Source organism: Lepidochelys kempii, chromosome 9 (assembly GCF_965140265.1).
Source record: "Lepidochelys kempii isolate rLepKem1 chromosome 9, rLepKem1.hap2, whole genome shotgun sequence".
NCBI classification, from domain to species: domain Eukaryota; kingdom Metazoa; phylum Chordata; order Testudines; family Cheloniidae; genus Lepidochelys; species Lepidochelys kempii.
In genome coordinates this window covers 57,960,818-57,981,450 of record NC_133264.1, presented here as the reverse complement: position 1 = coordinate 57,981,450, position 20,633 = coordinate 57,960,818, and the positions used below count along the sequence as shown (strand labels likewise).

Sequence of the window (20,633 nt, the reverse complement as noted above, 5' to 3'; positions counted from 1 at the left end):
GAAGTGTAGCTCTCTGCTCTGCATTAGGAATTATGGGCCCAATTCTCCCCTGCACTGTGTGTCGTCGTTTACACTGTGCATAGTGACATCTGAGCATTGCCATGGTGCCCCAGTGACGTGTTGCACCGGGAAGCAGCTCTCTGGCTGGAATGCTCAAGAAGGGCTCAGCACCCACAGCCAGGGCCAGAGTTTGGCACAGTGGGTACATAATGGGTGCTGAGCTCCTTTAAAATCTTGGTCCTTATTTGGTGCTGAAATGTGTGCTGAGCTGCCTCAACTGTAGGAGCGGAGACCTTGGAAATCTGGCCCTGAGCTAATTTATGGCCCTCATCATCAGATGCATCAGGACAAACACAGACTCTGCACTCAGGTCCTGGCAAGTCAGAGGTTTTCAGTTCACCTCTTAAAACTTTTAACAGATCAAAAATCTGTTCCTCGATTAGGGAGAATCCTCCCTATTCACCACCTTCATCCAGGGGCCCAGCCAAGCAAATAAACCCTGCTGGTTAAATGATTGTACTATTGAGGTTTTAATGTACCAGGACCTGAAACTGACCCATAATAAGCCAGTGCCAACAATGCACCACAGAACTGAGTGATGGGGGGTGGAGAGTTTTGTGTGACCAGAGCCTGGGGACATGCTGGCACCTGGCCTGGCCTGTAGTCTGGGAGACAGTGACAAACAGGGCAGTAAATCAAGGGGATAAATAAAGATCCTCACTATTCCCTCAGGGGAATAAACTAAGATCCCCATAACTCCTTCAGCTAAGAGTTAGTCTTGCAGCTTCCAATTTGGCTTCTCTGGGGTCCAGACTCCTGGGCAGAACTGAATGGGGAGAGGAGCCATTTATTTCACACCTTGTCACTACAGTTTCCCCATATTAATCCCCAAAGTATGTTACCATTTGCTGATTTCTCTCTGCGGCTGAGTTTGTAAGGGATGCAGTGTGACCTAGGAGCGAGCCTCAGGAGCAGAGCTGGGTAATTGATTTTTTTGGTACATGGGCCAAATAGAAAAATCTAAAAAAAAAATCAGATTGGTTTGAAGCAAGCCTGATTTTCTTTTTTTCTTGCCAAAACAAAAATGGGGGAAAAAATCCTTCTGGGTTCATTGCTTTGGGGTGTTTTTCATTCTTGCTCTCTCTTGCGCGCGTGCTCTTTTAATTTATTTATTTATTTATTTTATTTGTGGTTTAAAAAATTAGCTAAATATTGAACTGAAATGCCATTTTGGAAGGAAAAGTCCAATTATTTCATTTTCACTTTAAAAAAATCTCCATTTTTTTTTTCAGCCCAGACTATTCACTGAATTTGCAAATAGTTTGGTGCTCTCCAAAAGGCAAGTCACTTCCCCTCTCTGTGCCTCAGTTTCACCATATTTAAAAAGGGGCTAATGATACTGACCTTTGTAAAGTGGTTTGAGATCTACTGAAGCAAAGTACAATATGAGAGCGATGTGTTGGTGGCGGTATTATATACCGATGCCAATATGTCCCAGTGGCCTTGGACAGGGATGTGCCCTGATTTTGCATCTGGACTGATTCTGATCCTCTCTTGGATCCATTTCCCTTCTCTCCCCCCAGTTTTTGACCAGTTGGATGTGATTTCATATGAGGAGGTGGTGAGGCTGCCAGCCTTCAAGAGGAAGACCCTGGTGCTGATAGGTATGGCCCTGCCCTCTATGTACATGTTGTGCTTTTCTGGCCATTGTCCCTCTCCACCCTGACAATGGCCTGGACAGAATGGAACCTGATAGAGCATTTCCACTGGGGAACCCTGCCAGCTGAGGGTTAGGTCTGTTACTTCTTTAACACGGGTTTGATCCCAAGGCAATGGGAGTGTTTCCATCAACTTTAGTGGACTTTGGATCAAGCCCTTGATCCTTAAAACAACATCAGCTGGTGGATTTATGACCTACATCTGGCCTGAATAAAATGTATTCTCCTCGGATTGAGAGTCCTACTGTATTCTAGAGAGATTTGTGTGGGGGCTTGGGGTGCTGCAAGAGTCACCCCAAGCTCCCGCTCTCCCTGTGTTTTGAGCTGCCCCTGCTGGCTGTGCAGTAGAAGTTCAGAAGAGCTGAACTGGCATCCTCAGGCACAGCTGTGTTGGCCGGCTTGGGCATTTAGAAACTGGCACTGTTAGCAGTACCCGAGTCATGGTGTGAACTGTGCTGCAGAGGGAACCTGGAGGAGGAGCAGTCAGCCCTGGGTGGGAGGGGATGGGTTTTCAAAAACAATGCAGTGGTTTTTTTTTTAAAAGAATGCTAAAGCTGCCTTTTGTTTAAACCTAAGGGTGGGAATCAACCCCTGTCCTGAGCCTTGCACGGCACAGACCCCTTGGTATGAGACTCAGGGCATGTCTGCAAGGGGACACTCAGGAAAGTTATTCTAAATTAGCTTTTAAAGTGGGTTAGTTAAACCACATTAACTCCCTGTGTGGACACACACGTTCAGAATTAAAGTGGCCTTTAATTTGGTTTATCTTAATTCACTTTAAACAAAACCTAATTAAGACCACTCTAATTCTGAATGAGTCCACATGGGGATTTATTTTAATTCATTTTAAATTAATTCCTTTTGGTAATTTGGATTAACATTGCTGAGTGCCACTGTGTAGACACTAAGGTCAAGATCCTGAAAGGTATTTTGGTGCCTAACTTCTATTGGTTTCACTGGGCGTTAGACGCCTAGGAGGATCCAGACCTAACTCAGTAGTGCCAAGGCTGTGCCTTGCCCAGTCCATGGAGAAGCAGTGGGCTGGCTCTGGGACTGGAAGTGCATTGCCCTGCATTATGGCCATATTGAAAAGAACAGGGTCTCCCATTTTGCAGAGTCTGGTCCATTCCAAAGGGGCGAAGAGGCTCCACTATCTGGTCTGGGCAGCAGTTATCCCATTCCTTCTGGGGGATGGGCTCAGTGACCCAACAGGGGTGGAATTTCCTTGGCTAGCTCATCCTGCTCCATCCCTACTCACTCTCTCTGCCAGAGCTCCTTCCTCTGAAGAGGGGTTCTTCTCTTACTCCTCCCACATGGCTCTTGTGATTCCCCTCTCCCCTTCTCCAGTACAGGAAAGGCCTCTTTTGGGGGGCACTGATTTCCCATCCCTCTCTCATCCTCTTGCACAGGTGCAAGCGGGGTAGGTCGTAGCCACATTAAGAATGCCCTGCTCAGCAAGAACCCGGAGAAGTTTGGGTATCCAGCTCCATGTAAGTAGTCACCCATAGTGGGGTCGAGCTCTACCCGCCCCCAGTGCCTGTGTCAGCAACCAGAACTAGCCATTTTAAAGCCCTAGGAAGGCCAGCTTCCCAGCACTCACTCCTAGCCTTACCTGCATAGAGCTGGGGGGGGTTAGGTGCAGAAAAGCTGTTTCAGAGAATGTTCAGAGATTGTTCCAACTCCCTCTGAGCCCTGCACAGTTTGGGTTCATGGTCACTGAGCACCTGGCATTACCGGGGGAGGGTTACCAAAAATAGTCCCTGTTTAAAAAAAAAAAAAAAAAAAAAAAAAAAAGATAGGGAAGCTCTAAGCCATTCTGTACTGTCCGTGGTGCATGCAGAACCCCTGTGGGGATGAGGTGGCAGGAAGATGTGATAGATGCTCCTTTGGAGTGACTCACGAGAGTAACGGGACCACCCCAAATGCCGTCAGAGAATGTCTCAGCCCCATGTGTTCATAGATACAGGAGTGCACAACCTCAGTTCAATCAGCCTTGAAATCAGACACGAGCTCCTGCCACTGGACATTTCAGTGACCCACCACATTGGGCGAGGTTTTTTTGGTCTGTTTTGCTAGTGTTGCTAAAGTGGCTCTGGAGGTTGCTCAAAGTCATGTTTAGGGAAGATGTTGTAGTCCCACAGAGTGCATGCTGGGTAAATGGGGCCTGCCTCGACCAAGGCAGCAGTGTCTCCAGCACACTTGTACTTTCCAGCAAGATGGCAGCTTGTCTGTCCTGGAGGCATGTTTCCTTGCCATCGGTGAATGCAATTGGGCTCAGATTACCCCATGTTCCTGCCATAACTCCTGAGCAGCGCCAGTGCTGAAAACATGGCAAGGCCAGCTGGAGAAGAGCACATCCAGCCAGGCCCATGCTGGGAATGGCCTGGTGTGCACGCAAAGGCTGGTGGAGGTTGCTTTCATTGGGGTATCTTGGCTTTTCGGAGCCTCCTGCCAGCGGCGGAGAAATAGAAGAAGAGGTGCCAGGAGCCTGGCCTCAGAGCTGGTAGATCAGTGTTTTCCCTTGGCTTTAAAGGACACCATCAACATGAAACCTAGTCAGTTTCAAAGCAGGCCTCATAGGTCTTGCTGGGCCTGATTTTTGTTGCCAAAACTGTTTTGGGCTGGCAAAGAGTTTACAGTCCAGTCCAGGCTCTAATGTGAGCCCTTGTTCCCAAGTGATGCTGCTTTCAGTGACCTTGGCTGGCCATACTTATCACTAGGGGCAGGGCTTGGTGGCCCTTGACATAGGCAAGGAGGTCAAGAGGCAGGAATGCTCCAGATCCTCTCACCTGAGCAACAGTCAAGGCACTACAGGCAGCAAATCCATGCTCTGCCCACCCTTGTTCTGAGCAGCAAAGGGTTAAAGCTGATGGAGGCCCTGCCTCTCTTCACCAAGTGCTCACTTCCTCTGACTCCCCCCTCCTGGCCTTCCTAGGGCCCAGCTTGGGAACATGTGAGGGCTTCCTATGGTGCAGAGTGGCACAGCAGCCACTCTCTCCACAGCCTTCCTGCTCAGTGGTCATGTTGGCCCAAGCTAGCTGGCCCCTTTGGTTCCCTTGTGAGGTGGCAGCACAGGTCAGTCACCCAGCTCTCTCGCCCATTCAGACACCACACGTCCCCAGAAGAAGAACGAAGTGGACGGGAAGGACTATCACTTCATCTCCACTGAGGAGATGACCAGGGACATCTCCACCAATGAGTTCCTGGAGTTTGGGAGCTACCAGGGAAACATATTTGGCACCAAGTTTGAAACAGTGCATCAGATCCACCAGCAGGATAAAATCGCCATCCTGGACATTGAGCCCCAGGTGAGGGTGAGGGATGGGGGCAGCGTGTTAGGGGTCAGAGTTGGAAAAAGTACCTCTAAAATTTTCGGGGGCAGCTTTGCACCCACATTTAACTGCACTTGCAATTGGGGGTGCAAAGGAGGATTTATCCCTCTGTCTTCCCAACTGTGCCCACCAGTTGCGCAGGCAGAACGCTGGGGCCCGTCACTCGCGGGCATGATGTTAGTGGCTGGGTGCAAAATGTATCCTTTAAAGCATAACCCAAGCTGGGGCTGGGTGAAAAGGCAAGGCAGTGAAAGAGCAGACCATTTGGCTAGGAGAGTGGGGCACTGTAGAGGGCAACTGAGCTGGACTGAGCTATGCACCTGCCAGTAGCCAGAGGGAAAGGGCACGGAGGGAGGAAAATTAAACACAAGAGATAAAACCAATGGATGGACTCCACCTAGTGCCCCCGTACTGGGCAGATACCTTGGGCGAGACTGCTGCTGATGGCCCCACACCTTCCTGCTGCACAGGTATTCCAGGGAGCACCCGCCTCCTAGAAGGGGAGCATAAAGGCAGATGGCAAAGCTGCCACGGGATTGGCATATCCATCCCCAGGGCGCCCGTGGAAAGGGCAGGGGAGTCTGCGCCTCAACTTGGCGACTTACTGCCTTCAGCTAATGACAAGGGTATGGAGGCAAACCTCTCCCCTCAGTGAGAGCTGACCGTCCCAGCCCTTAATGATGATGGCTGTTCTGTGGGTCCCTTAGAACTTTCCAATGGGATGAGAGAGGATAATTACAGCTGCGGAGGTCACCAGCTGCTGGCCTGCAGCGGTAGATTGCACTAGTTCTGATCTGCCTTCAGGTGTCACTATTTCAGATCGGCACTGTCTAGCTAGCAGAACATCAGCTGCTCCTGCAGCCAAGGGCCAGCATCCCCGTGGCAGCTTCTGAAAGGGTGCAGCTGGAATCCTTTGCTGCATCCCAAGCTAAGGATTTTTAAAGTGAATTTATACTTAGCTGATGTGACAGGCCTGAAGCCCAAAGACCTCTGGCAGCAGCAGTGCAAGCTGTCCGCAGCCCCACAGAGCCAGCCTTTGACCCACCTCTCTGTGAGGCTGTGACATGGGCCTGTCCCTGGCAGACACCCAGGGTGTGATTTTCGGGGATCCTGGCCTCCAGCCGGGACCCAGCAGAGCTGGCAGCCCTCTGGAAGGCAGGAAGGGCCTTGCACTCTGCTCCTGACCCCTCTCTCTCCCTGACTCCCATCTGCAGACCCTGAAGATTGTGCGCACTGCCGAGCTGTCCCCATTCATTGTCTTCATCGCGCCAACAGACCAGGCCAATCAGGTGGGTGCCATGGTGTGGCGGGAGGTGGAGCGATTACACAGGCGTGTTCTCCCATATTCACTCCCCCACGCACGCTTGCCTCTTTGCACACACCCCCCGCTCCCCATTGTGGCTTGTGGCCGGGGGGATGAAGAGCCCTTTCCTCACAGTGGTGGGACCCCAAAGGTAGGGTCCACAGAGGTATTTAGGTGCCTAACTCCCAGTAACATCAGTGGGACTTAGGCACCTAAATATATTTGGGAATCTCACCCCCAAGCAATTGTTTCTGTTCCCTTTCCTCCCTGGGGACTTGTTCTCCTGTCCACTGTTCAGAAACTGGTGCTTGCCCCTTCCCTGTCGGGTGTCTGGGTTTTCCAGCCAGAGGAGTGGAGTTAATCCGCAATACCCCAAACTTAAACCTCCCTGAGATAAAGTGCAGAGCACCAGGTAACTCCAAAGCTGTGCGTGTGAGTGCGCTTCCCCCCTCACCCTCCCAGCTGGGGCCACAGCAGCTGTTTGTAAGGGGCTAGGGGCTGATTCCCCATTCAGGCTGGTGGCCACCTGGACTTGAACAAGAGACTTGGGCACAGCTTCTTCCCCCTCAGCCAGTCGCCAGCACCATCCCCCCCCAGGACCCAGCGGGCCCCAATCTCCCCACTTTGCAAAAGGAATTCCTTAGGAGGTGAGATGAGGCAAACCTGCCCCTCCTCCAAGGCTGCTTCCCCTGCCCTTAGAGGGATTGTGGTGGCTGGAGGGAATGAAACTGTCTAGCATGTGTGCTCTTCCATAGCTAGCGCCTGGCTGCCTCCAAGCCTATAGGAATAGCGAAGGCAGCAAGACCTTCACCCCAGACAGCAGCATAGCTGGGGACGGTGCCCCCTGCTACTTCATTCCCCTCCCGCACCAGAACTAGGGAGGGGAGGGCTGTCTCAGGACTGGAATTACAGGGGATGTGGCAGTGTGGGTGGGGGGGACTTTGCCAGCAGCTTCTCCCCAGCAACCCCTCTCCATTCACGTATGAATCCCAGCTAAGCTGCTGAGTTTCCAATAGGCAAGGACACAAACCACCCCTCAAATGGCTCCTTAAGGGGCCCAGTCCCTGGCATTCATGGATTCTGACTTTGCCCTGCCTGGGGCTCGCCCTGCACAGGTCATTTCACTTCCCAGAGCCAAAGCGCTGTCAACTTGCAGCAGTTTCAAGCTGCAGAGACCTTCCTGCTGTCAGTGTGGCTCACGCTGATTAGACGGCAGCCAGCCAGCCCGAAACAGTAACACCTGGATCAGCTGCCCCTCTCCAGTCTCTGGTGCTGTGCAGCAGCCAAGTGACTGGTATTGTACGAGAGACTGGCTTAGGTGTGCCGCTGGATGGGTCCCTTTGTCCTGCCCTTGAATAGTCTTGTCTATGCAAATAGCACATGGCAACAGCAGATGTTCTCTTGATTATTTAGCTAACTGAGCTGCTGCCCTTTACCACTGAAGATGAAAGGGGGGTTTATGCAGCAATCTGTTCAGAAAGCGCTGGGATCCTAGGCTGCAGCTTGCAGCAGGCGCGTGTCTTTCTAACCCACTTGGTTCACTCGTGGCCTGGCTAAGCTAACCCTTTGCTAAGCAGGGTGCCTGCATGGCAATGGCAGAGTAGAGCTGAGAAATTCCACACAGCTGGACATTGAAACCAGGGGGCGAGAGGAGCAGGGTGACCACATGTCCCATTTTGACCAGGACAGGCCCCTTTTTAAACCCTGTCCCAGCCGTCCCAACTTTTTTGGCAAAACTGGGCATTTGTCCCGTTTGCTCTTGCCAACTGATCAAACTGGACAAATGCAATTTTGCCAAAAAGGTGGGGTGTGACCCCCTAGCGGGGAATGGAGTCTGTCAACCTGTAGCTGGGGATTAGGTTGCAGACAATTTGATCAGGAGGCTGTAACAGGTGGAGGGTTTATGTAGCCTTTGAATGAAGTGCCACCCGCAAACTGATTAGTCTGTGTTTATGAAGTGCTGTCCAATGGAAGGTGTTATGTAAGGGCTAACTATTGTGCTATCTGAAAAAGTTGTGGGCCAGCTGGCTCCATGGGCCTGCAACCCCATGCACCCACTGCAGTTGCTGAAGGTGCCAGTGTGAAGCAAGGCTGAGCTATTATTGATAAAAACTGTCTTCTGCCGCAGGGGACAGGCCCGGGTGGTGAAGCAAATGCTATATTTAGCCTGCTTTCACAGTTCAGGTAACTGCTTAGTAAGTCAAGGGCAATGGCCAAAATATGACCTCCAGCAGCTCAGAGAGCAGGGGTATTTTTCCCCTCTAAATACGCTCTGGCTGCTGAACGCCACACAGAGAGTGGGGTGCAGGCTGCAGCAATTCACTGTTGCCCAGAGCTGAGCTCATGATGCTGGTAAAGAGAACAGCCATGTTCATTTCAAGTGCTACTGGGGACAGAGATGAAAAAACAATATTAGAGTGACTCAGAAAAACAACAAGGAGTCCGGTGGCACCTTAAAGACTAACAGATTTATTTGGGCATACGCTTTCGTGGGTAAAAAAAGAGGAAGTTACTCACCTTGTGCAGTAACGATGGTTCTTCGAGATGTGTGTCCCTATGGGTGCTTCACTTTAGGTGTGCCCCTTCACCTCTAATCGGAGATTTTTGGTAGCAGTGTTCCATTGAGCCTGCGCATGTGCTCTCCCTCCCTAGCACGGGCGAACCTCCCTCACTTCCTTCTCTACCACAGAGCCCTATAGAGAACTCCGAAGTAGAGGGGAGGAGGGTGGGTTGTGGAGCACGCATACAGGGACACATCTCAAAGAACCATTGTTACTGCACAAGGTGAGTAACTTCCTCTTCTTCGAGTAGTGTCCCTATGGGTGCTCCACTTCAGGTGACTCCCGAGCAGTACCCATCACTGGAGGCTGGGACTTCAGAGTCGAGTCTTTTACTACAGAGAGTACTGCGGAGTCGAAGATGGTGTCAGTGGCCAAATCTTCAATGATCGCATAATGTTCTGTGAAAGTATGGGCAGAGGCCCAAGTCATTGCTCTATAGATTGCTGAGATAGGGGTATCCCTAAGGAATGTGATTGAGGTAGAAACTGACCTCGTGGAGTGCTTATGGACTCTGGACGGAAGCAAGTTGTGTCCTTGATAAGTGATTAATGCAACTAGAGACCCATTTGGATAGTCTTTGAGGCAATATCACAGAACTTTTGGATCTTTCTGTGGACAAAAGGAAGAGTTTAGGGGATTTCCTGAAGTCCTGAGTCCTGTCCAAGTAGAATGCTAATGTCTTTCTAATATCTAGTATATGCACAATTGTCTCCCAGTTGTCGCTATGTGGTTTTGGGAAAAAACAGGGAGATGGATCTGTTGATTGTTCATGTCCATTCCACATTAGGTGTGCGCATGCTGCGTGCACGAGCGTCGGAAACTTTTTCTCTTAGCGGCTCCCGGCGGGGCTCCCCAAGTGGCACCACTGCGCCGTACATATATACCCCTGCCGGCCTGACCCCCTCCAGTTCCTTCTTATCGTCCATGGCGGCGTTGGAACAACCTCTCTCTCTCTCTCAGAAGAGCAGTCCCTTAGCCTTTTCAGAGTAGTTGTTATCAGTTAGTTAACATACCTTGATGGTGGACACTTAAGTGATTTAGGTGCTTGGAGGTTTCCAGCACCCGCCGCAGGGCATGCCGCAGGCCCATGGCTTCAAGGCTTGCGCCACGTGCCACAAACCTATGCCAGTTAGTGACCCCCATGACTCGTGTCTATGTTGCCTGGGGGACGAACATCAAACTGAGCGGTGTAGGATTTGCAAGGCATTTAAGCCAAGAACAAGGAAAGAAAGAGACTTTCATTTAAAGCAGCTGTTGATGGAGGCTGCATTGCAGCCACCGGGCCCGAAGCACCTGACTCTAGCTCAGGCTTCCTCGGTGCGTAGTGCCCTGGAGCTGTCGAGAGACCTGGCACTGGCTATGCACTGTAAACTGTCAGCCCCAGAGCGCCAGACTAGGCCCCGGCACTGCTTGTCTTCTCCGGTGCGGCCCCTGGCACAGCCAAAAGCAAGGTGCGGTCATTCCCCTCACAGGAGGCCAGCGCCTCCCAAGGCCCCGAGCGCTGACAAGAGCGGGAAGGCCGCGGTACTGGTGCTGACACTGGCGGTCCCGGCAGCACAAGCCCCCCCGAGCCCAGATCTAAGTGAGCTCAGTGCAGACGATGGGCTCGAGGGCATAACGGATCAGCCCTCCACGCCTGGCCCCTTTGAGGCTGCAAAGGATCTCATTGAGCTGTCAGTGGCGAGCCCACTCCCGCATAGAGAGAACCCTCCAGCACCCATGCCGCGGGTGCCATTGAGGGGTAAGCTGGCAATAGTGTGCCGCTTGAGGACACCGTCCCGGCACCGCTCCCAGAGTTGGTCCCGGTCGAGCTCCGACTCCGTGGACTCATTTACCAGCAGCCTAGAAGGAAGTTGCGGCACTGGGAGTGGTTCGCGCGAGGAAGCACTGGAAAGGGCACACTGCTCTCTGGCACCACCCAGAGACTGGCACCAGGAGGAATTGAAACGGCCCTCGCCAGAGGACTCCCACAGACGGTCCCGGTTCAGGGAACGCTGGCACTGGTCCTGGTTCCGGGGATACCGGTACTGCTCCCACTCAGCCAGGAGCTGCTCGTTCTCCTGCCGGCGCAGATCGTTGGCACCGCTATGGTCGTCGCGATTGGCATCACTACAGTCTGGCGCCGACTCAGGCCGCTATAGCTACCACACCGGGCCCTGGACAGCAGGGACCCTCAGGTGGGCTAGCAACCCCAATGGGGGCCGCCAGGCCATTGGCCCTTCTGGACCCCCTGGGCCTATCAGGGGCACCAAGGGGCCCCGTTCAGGGCAAGTTACTCGGTGCAGTGATCCCGGTCCCTGCACCGACGCCAGACGGTGTCAGAGGCTACAGTATCCAAGCCTCCAGCATCCCCCCAGGATAAACCGGAGAGACCGGCACCGAGTCCAGTGCTGTCCCATGGACTCCTGCCCCGGCCGGAGCCAGAGGCCCCTCCCACGGGATAAGGGGAACAGGAGGACCAGCCAGAGGGGGTCGAGCAGCAGCTAACCTCCTCGTCATCCCTGGATGAGGCGTTAGTGGGTACAGCGGTGTCCGGCCCTCCACCAATAGACTATAGAGCCCACCATGAGTTGCTGTGCAGGGTCCCCCAGAACTTGGGGTTGCAGGCCAAGGAGATGGTTGAGCAGGAAGACCCCATGGTGGACATTTTGAGCCCCAAAGGTCCATCCAGAATAGTGCTCCCGCTCATTAAGACCATTCTGTCCAAATATAAGACCATATGGCAGACCCCAGCCTCCAGCGCTCCAACGGCCAAAGGAGTGGAGCGTAAATACTTTGCCCCATCTAAGGGCTATGAGTTCCTGTTCTGAGTCCATGCTCCCTAGTGATCTCAGCGGTAAATGAAAGAGAGTGCCATGGACAGCAGGCCCCGGCCCCTAAGGCCAAGGAGGCGAAACGCCTGGACCTTTTTGGAAGAAATGTGAACTCATCTGGGGGCCTTCAGTTGAGGATTGCGAACCAGCAGGCCATCCTCAACAGGCATAATTTCAACTCCTGGGCGGCAGTGGGGAAGTTTAAGGACAACCTCCTGCAAGGTTCCCAACAGGAGTTTACGGTCCTGGTGGACGAGGGTAAGCCAGTAGCTAAGACCTCTCTCCAGACCTCCTTGGATTTGGCAGACGCGGCGAACAGAACAATCATGTTGGGGGTGGTCATGAGGCACTTGGCATGGCTGCAGGACTCAGGCCAGCCGCCCGAGGTCCAGAGTACACTCCAGGACCTCCCCTTCGAAGGGTCCGGGCTCTTCTCAGACCAGATAGACACGAGGCTGCACAGCCTTAAGGACTTGCGAGCTACGCTTAAGTCGCTGGGTGTGCACACCCCGGGGACCCAGAGGAAGCCCTTTAAGCCGCAACCTCCCCCTCAACGCCAGTACCAGCCTCGCCATAGGCATGAGCCTTACCGTAGGCGAGGCAGGGATAACAGGCAACAGTGCAACAACAGTAACAATAATGCACCGGGCCAGAAACAAGGCCAGCACAAACCCCAGCCAGGAAGTAAGCTAGGCTTTTGAAGGTGTGCTCGAAGACAGCATACCAAACCAGTCACCGGAACCGTCCCTTTGTTTCCTGAACTGCCTGCCCTGTTTCTCCCGTGCGTGGTCCACCATTACCTCAGACTTTTGGGTCTTACGCACGGTGCAGAACGGGTACCTCGCTGCAATTCTCTTCCTTCCCTCCCTCCCCACCCCGCTTCCCTGTCCCTCTTCAGAGACCCCTCTCACCAGCATCTCCTAGAGAAGGAAGTCCGCTTGCTGCTAGAGGCGGGGGTGGTAGAGGCGGTGCCGCACAGCCTAAGGGGGAAAGGGTTCTACTCCCGGTACTTCCTCATCCCCAAGGCCAAAAGGGGCCTTCGCCCCATCCTAGACCTATGCAGGCTTGACAAGTTCCTGGTCAAGACCCAGTTCCGCATGGTCTCTCTGGGCACCATCATCCCTTCCCTGGATCCGGGGGACTGGTTCACTGCCCTCGACATGAAGGACGCATACTTTCATATCGCCATCCACCCAACACGTCGGCAGTTTCTGCGCTTCACTGTGGGCCAAGAACATTACCAGTTTGTGGTTCCCCCGTTTGGTCTAGCCGCGGCCCCACAAGTGTTCATGAAGTTCATGGTGGTGGTGGTGGCCTTCTTACGGAGGCAGAGAATCCGGGTGTACCCATACCTTGACGACTGGCTCCTGGTGGGTCGATCCGAGGCGGAAATGGGGGGTCATGTGGAGGTGGCCCTGAGATTGTTCCGCGAGCTGGGGCTCCTGATCAACTTCCCCAAGTCCATGCTCGTACCCACGCAGAGAGGAGAATTCATAGGAGTGGTCCTGGATGTGGTGCAGGCCAGAGCAAGACTTCCAGTATCCCGATTCCAGTCTATACAGCAAGCGATGGCCTCCTTGCGCCAGTCTCCAACGACAACGGCCAGGTGCTGCCTGTGGCTGCTGGACCACATGGCAGATTGCACGCACGTGGTCAGGCATGCTAAACGGAGACTCAGGACTCTGCAGGCGTGGCTCGCTCGGATGTACCACCAGGCAGGGATCCCCTGGACTTGGTAGTGACAGCCCCAAGGGACATGCTGGACTCCCTGCGGTGGTGGCAGTCCCAGCCCGTGGTTTGCGAAGGCATCCCCTTTGCCGCCCCACAACCGGACCTGACGGTGGTGACGGACGCGTCAGACCACGGATGGAGGGTTCACTTGGGGAACTTCACGACGCAGGGGTTGTGGTCCGGAGCAGAGCAGTTGCTCCATATCAATGTGAAGAGCTCAGGGCAATTCGTCTCGCCTGCCAGACCTTTCAAGCCACTCTAAGTGGTCATAGCATGACAGTTCCGACAGACAATACTACTGCCATATTTTATATAAACAAACAGGGCGGGGCCCGTTCCTTGCCACTCTGTTTTGAGGCTGCTCTCCTCTGTGACCTTTGCATAGCCCATGCAATTCACCTCAAGGCGTCCTGTCTCCCGGGGGTACGAAATGAGCTGGTGGACTCCTTCAGCAGGTCATACTGCATACATGAGCGGAAGCTCAGAGTGGACGTCGTGCTTTCGCTCTTCCACAGGTGGAGGTTTTCCCGGGTAGACCTGTTTGCCACCAGGGTCAACGCCCAGTGCCCACGGTTCTGCTCGTTCCAGGGCCACAGCCCGGGCTCGCTCACGTACGCGTTTGCGATCCCGTGGAGAGGGGGCTTGATGTATGTTTTTCTCCCGCTCCCCTTAGTACATAAGGTTCTACTCAAGGTGTGCAGGGTCAGGGTGGCGGTGATACACTGGTACAGCACTGGTACACATCGCTCCTAGAGCTGTCAGTGGAGGCCCCAGTAGTCCTGCCCCTACACCGGGACCTCCTTACACAGGACGGCTGCCAGCTTCTCCACCCCGACCTGCAGTCACTGCACCTGAGGCTCTGTGGCTAAACACTCTGGAGAGCCAGTGCTCCCTTCCTGTGCAGCAGATTCTGCTTGGAAGTAGAAAGCCCTGTACCAGGGCGACCTATATGGCCAAGTGGAAAAGGTTCTCATGTTGGTGTGAACCCCAACAGGTGCGGCCAGGCCAGGCCCCAGTGCAGGTCATCCTGGAGTACCTCCTGCACCTCAAGCAGCAAGGGCTAGCCCCCGTCCTCACTCAGAGTGCACCTGGCGGCCATCTCCACCTTCCATCCGGGGTTCTCGGGGGGCTCAGTGTTTTCCCACCAATGGTGGGACGGTTCCTTAAAGGGTTGGAGAGGATGTTTCCGTACTCACCGCCCCCCAGTCCCTCCATGGAACCTTAAGCTGGTCCTCTCTAAACTCATGGGACCCCCTTTTGAGCCTCGCTTCCTGTTCTCTCCTCCATCTTTCCTGGAAGGTGGCATTTCTGGTTGCCATTACCTTGGCCAGAAGGGTGTCCGAACTGAGGGCCCTCACCTCTGAGCCACCGTATACAGTATTTCACAAGGACAAGGTGCAGCTCCGACTGCACCCCAAGTTCCTCCCTAAGGTGGTCTCCCAATTCCATTTGGGCCAGCACATTTGTCTGCTGGTGTTCTTCCCGAAACCCCATACAGACCCGAGTCACTGCAGCTTGTACACCCTGGATGTGCGTTGAGCGCTGGCGTTCTATTTGGAGCGCACCAAGCCCTTTCGTAAATCCACGCAGCTGTTTGTGGCTGTAGCCGAGAGGATGAAAGGCCTCCCAGTGTCGGCACAGCGGATGTCGTCTTGGATTACAAGCTGCATCTGGGCATGCTATGAGGTCGCAGGTGTTTCGGCTCCAGCAGTCACTGCCCATTCAACCAGGGCGCAAGCGACTTCCGCGGCGTTCCTGCCACGGTCCCGATCCAGGAGATCTGCACAGCAGCCAGCTGGTCCTCAGTGTGCACCTTCACGACCCACTATGCAGTCAACAAGCAGGCCAGAGCGGATGCGGCAGCTGGCAGAGCGGTCCTCTGAGCAGTTGTTCCGTGACTCCTACCCTCCTTCGGAGGTAAGCTTGTAATTCACCTAATGTGGAATGGACATGAACAAGCACTCGAAGAAGAAAAAATGGTTACTTACTTTCTCGTAACTGTTGTTCTTCGAGATGTTGTTCACGTCCATTCCACCACCCACCCTCCTACCCCTCTGTCGGAGTCGCCAGCAAGAAGGACCCGGAGGGGGTCAGGGCGGCAGGTGTATATATGCACAGCGCAGTGGCGCCACTCGGGGGGCCCCGCCGGCCCGACAGGAGCTGCTAAGGGAAAAAGTTTCCAACGCTCGTGCACGCAGCGCATGCACACCTAATGTGGAACGGACGTGAACAACACATCTTGAAGAACAACAGTTACGAGAAAGTAAGTAACTGTTTTTTCACATGGAAAGTGCAGAGAAAGTAGGGAGAAACTTGGGACATGGCCTTAGAGTTACTTTGTCTTTAAAAAAAAAAAAAAAAAAAAAAAAAGCCATGAATGATGGATGTGCCATCAGGGCCACTATTTCTCCTATGTGCCTAGCTGAGGTGATGGCAATTAGAAATGCTGTCGTCATGGACAGGTGTAAGAGAGAACAAGTTGCCCTGGACTCAGAGAAAGGTCTAGTCAAAACCCTGAGAACTAAGTTAAAGTCCCAGGCTGGAGCAGGTGGTGTCACACGGGGGAAGAGATTCCCAATGCCCTTAAAGAATCTACGCATTAGTGGGTGAGCAAACACCAAGTGGGAAGCCGTTTTCGCCACAAGATGTACCTTAAGGGAGCTGAGTGAGCGTTTAAAAAGTAACGCAAAATCAAAGGGAGGAAAGATGAGGTTGGGTCTGTGTGTTTGGAATAACACAAACTTGGAGTCATTTCCATTTTGTAGATCAGTATGTTGCGTGGTCAACTTGTGGTCGTGTTGCAACCCGTCTTTCAGCTCGTCATTCTGCCTCTAAGCCTTGGAACTAAGAAGGAACCAAACCTGGAGGCAGAGGACCTGCAGGTTGGGGTGAAGGGTCAGCCCATTGTTTTGAGGGAGCAGGTGAGGAATAGGCTGAATAGAAACAGAAGGGCATATAGTGTGATGGTGGGCAACAATGAGGGGCCAGGGAATGATCTCCTCCTGGCCAGTGTCAGTTGGTAAGGGTGCCGCTGACTGGGGTATTGGCAGTAGACAGCCCGGTGCCAAGAGCAATTCTGGGTGTAGGGATGTGCTCAGTACCGGGGTCCTGGTACCAAGTAATGGGGATTGCGTTTCTTCCCCAATCATCAGGTCTCCAGGGTACCAGAGCTCGTGCATCACCATGGGTTCATTTGGTACCACATAGGAGTGTCTGTGGTACGTTGTCAGTACCGATAGATGGGCAGAGCACTCCCTAAATGAGTGTTGTTGTCCCTAGTATAGAAAGTTTGTTGGTGCCACTATATTTTAGAGATGGTACAGTAATTGTCCCTCCCTGGGTACTGAGGCCACAGGTTTCCAGAGCACGTGTGTTACCATGGGCTTATGTGGTACCACAGAGGAGTGTCTGTAGTATGTTGTCAGTATTGATGGCTGGGAAGGTGCAGAACACTTCCTAGATGGGAGTTTTGTTACACTTGATACCAAAGGGTTTCTTGGTGCTGCTCTTTTAGAGATGGTATGGTAATTGTCCCCTCTCTCATCTCAGAGTATGACTGGAAGCCCCTGCGCAAGACAGTGCCATGGGGACTGTGCTGCAGGGCAGCACTTACAGCAGAAAGCCCCTTTCAGGTGCCTGCTTCAGAGCTGCCACAGCAGAGCTCACTGCAGGAGGTCCCTCTGCTGGTGTCTTACCGAGGTGGCCGCTCTGGGGAGCCCTGCTGGCTGGCCAGTTACTCAGAGGAGCTCTTTTTACAAGCCTTTCTGCGGGGAGTCTGCTGGTGGCTTTTCTTTCTTTCCCCTCTCTCCTCCTCTTCACCACTTTTGAATTGAGGGCTCCGGGGATGATCCCGGGTCAGCACCCACCGGAGTCCCCTGTAGACTGAAGTGTTTTCTCCACAGGGAGGAGTTTTAACTTCAGCTCCTGCGAGGCTGCTGTTTTAGCTGTGGCAGGTAAAGCACCTCTATGAGGCTCTCCCAGGCACAGTGAGTGTCTGGCCATTACAGGAACTGACTCCTGGCAGGAGAGGCACCGCTTGGAGCAGAGAGAGCCAGGCAAGCTCCTGGGCAGGGAGGAATGCAGAAGAGCATTGTCTTTTATTTTCATAATTTTTTTTTCCAGTTTAAAAGAAAAAGTCTACTAGATGCCTGGGGGGGGCGGGAGGAGGAATGTCCCTGGAGAGGGCAGAAAACTGAAGTTCTTTTCCCTTTTTTTTTTTTAACCCCAAAGGAATAAAATAAACACTAGCTTAACAAAACAAACACTACTTATGCTAATGACATAGATAAGGAAGAGGCTGCTTGTTCCCTCAGAGGCCAAAGGTGGAAGAGAAGAGAGGGGGGTTTGCCCATGCAGTGCTAAATAGCCTCCAGGCAGACCATGAGGGAGGGAGAGTACATGCGTGAGCTCAATGGGGACACTGCTACCAAAAAATCTCCGATTAGAGGTGCAGGGGCACACAGACACCTAAAGTGGAGCACCCCTAGGGCCACTACTCAAAGAACCACCCCACTTCTTCAGATGCATCCACAAAAGCTTATGCCCAAATAAATGTCAGTCTTTAAGGTGCCACCAGACTCCTTGTTGTTTTTGTGGATACAGACTAAGATGGCTACCCCTCTGCTAGAGAGAATCAGGAAGGAAGTTGTAGTGGAGTTCCTATTTACAATATTTATTGGATGCTGGAGCAGGCTCCTGCGGGCCTGCAATACCTTCAGGAGCTAGGTGTGCAGCAGAGTGCCATGTAGCCATCTCTGATGTCTGCCATTACCAAAGGTGACCCTCAGCAGTAGAGGTACAAGGAAAGTGTGAACAGAGACTGAGACTCGAGCCTGCTGTCTGAATAAACCGAGGAAGGGAGGGGAAGTAACTTCCCTGAGCGCATGCTGCTGGCTGGCAGCTGGATTGGGAACAGAACTTTTATCCAGAGTCCCAGGCCAGCACCCTCAACCCCCTGTCTGTCTTTGGGGCTCTGCTCCAGAGGCAGGTTGAGGAAGTTTGTCTCCCTAGGGAAATTTACCAGCAGAACTGTATGGGTGTAATCTCCCTGCCAAGGGCCACCTATGGTCAAGATAGGATGCCTTCTTCTGCTGATAGCACATTCAAAGTGTCATAGGGAAGAGGCACTGTTATTCCTAAGTGCCCACCTGGGGAGTTAAACCAGTATAACACTGCTGGGAAAGTGTCCCACTAGCCCAGCCCAAAGAGATTTCTTTTCACAGGGCTAGAGTTAATCTTAAAGATACTCTGCAACTTTTTAGGGTAGAGTCAGTGGAATTGCAACCTGCAGTGAGGTGTATAGGTCCTCTGCAGGCTGGCCTAGGGAGCTGGCGCCTATGCACTCTACTGGGACTGCCACAAGCCTATTGTGTGTGGGAAACATAAAACAGAGCTAGCTTTCTCAAGTAGGGAGTGATGCTGTATGCAGCAGCCCCTGTGCTGCTTTGGGCATTCAGCACCCAGAGTTTTAGGAAGCACCTGCGAGTCCCTAAATAAGCTGCTATCATTTCAGTTCGCACAGCAATAAGGGAACACTGCAGTATCCCCATGAGGGTCATTATGGCAACATGCTGTAAGAGTAGGGGGTGCTGCCTAATGAGACCAGTACTCGGTACAAACCACTGCACTAAGAAATGGGTGCAATGTCTCATCTGGGCCAGAGGCCCTCCTGCAGTGCATCATGTACTTCCCAAACCAATAGGGGCAATCCACCAGCCTCAACCTCCTTGGCCTGGGGGTTCTGTATGGACACACTACCCCTCGCACAAGCCCCAGCTCACTGGCTCTCTTCTGTTGCAGTCGGAGGCCTTGCAGCAGCTACGCCAGGAGTCGGAGACCATTTGCAGCCGCTACGCACACTACTTTGACCTGTCACTAGTCAACAACGGTGTGGATGAAAGCCTCAAGCTGCTACAAGAAGCTTTTGAGCAGGCCTGCAGCTCACCCCAGTGGGTACCTGTCTCCTGGGTCTACTGAGCAGTTGTCCAACCCTAGCAGCTTCCTGTTACTCCCATCCTGCAGAATGGAATAGTGGGAAACCCCTGATCTACATAGTGCAACACCCAGTCCCCTTTCCTTTTAACGTTCTATGGCCCCAATCTCACTTGGTCTATTATGCACAGGGTAAGTGCAGGGATCTCCAAGCTCAAGCCACCAGTCCTTGTGCATCAGCACTACTGTAGTGTGAAGCCTTCTCCCTGGCATGTTGTTTGGGGGAGAAATTCTATTTTATCTTAGGGGTTGCATCCTAGTGCTACACAGGTGGGGCTATATAGCATCCCTCCACTCAGCAACACTCCTACTGATCACACAGGGATGCTTTCCCAGTGACTGAGGGGGAAAATAGGGGCCTGCTCCAGTAGCTATTTTGCACTGTGCTTCACTCTTGAGGAAGACAGGATGAAGGCACTTCTAACACCATGAGCTCGGAATCTTATTTGGCCATTTGCACATTGTTATCTGATGCAGCTGGGCAGAATGCACTGTTTGAAAAACCTGGCCCTAGGCTTCAGAGTCTGCACATGCTTGAGCTAAGGGGGCAGTTCAGATTACACAGAGCTGTTCTTTCAGGCTAAGCCAGTGCTACCACAGCTTGTATTCCAAGGGTTTTCTGCACAACCAGAAGGGCTAATTATTTTTAACTGTGAGCTGGAGTTGGTCACCCCAGGGGCTGGTCTTCCATGCTGGATGTGTGGAGTTCCTAACTCAGCCTGTGCAGTTATAACTTGACACCTCTGACCATAGACACCACTAAGGCAACAATGATTAAAATAACCCCTGGAGTTAGTTTTAGATTAGTTAGTAATTAGATTGTCTGGACCCAATCATCTATCCATTCCATTCCATTCCATAGCAACAAGAGAGACTATCCAGGCACATTCACTGTGTCCAAGGAAAAAAGAAAAGGAGTACTTGTGGCACCTTAGAGACTAACCAATTTTTTAGAGCATAAGCTTTCGTGAGCTACAGCTCAGCTCACGAAAGCTTATGCTCTAATAAATTGGTTAGTCTCTAAGGTGCCACAAGCACTCCTTTTCTTTTTGCGAATACAGGCTAACACGGCTGTTACTCTGAAATGTGTCCAAGGAGTGCACCTACTCCATATGTGCACATACCCCAACCTCCACTTGTGGTGCTGCTTAAGCCCAAGACCCCCTCTGGTGCCAGAACTAAGT

General features: G+C 52.7%; 1 protein-coding gene across 4 annotated transcripts in view; it reads left to right on the top strand.

Annotated features, from left to right (window-relative positions):
- Positions 1-20,416, top strand: part of MPP1 (MAGUK p55 scaffold protein 1) — a 55,655-nt gene extending 35,239 nt beyond the window's left edge. For 3 of the 4 annotated variants that reach the window (XM_073360572.1, XM_073360570.1, XM_073360571.1), the window contains 5 exons: positions 1,584-1,664; positions 3,128-3,208; positions 4,824-5,026; positions 6,265-6,339; positions 19,258-20,416. In XM_073360572.1, the coding sequence (XP_073216673.1) occupies positions 1,584-1,664; positions 3,128-3,208; positions 4,824-5,026; positions 6,265-6,339; positions 19,258-19,434 (617 nt within the window). In that variant the 3' untranslated portion in view covers positions 19,435-20,416. Of the gene's footprint in view, positions 1-1,583; positions 1,665-3,127; positions 3,209-4,823; positions 5,027-6,264; positions 8,839-19,257 lie in introns of those variants that run through there. The other variant, XM_073360568.1, reaches the window with a different exon arrangement.
- Positions 20,417-20,633: the final 217 nt, after the last annotated feature.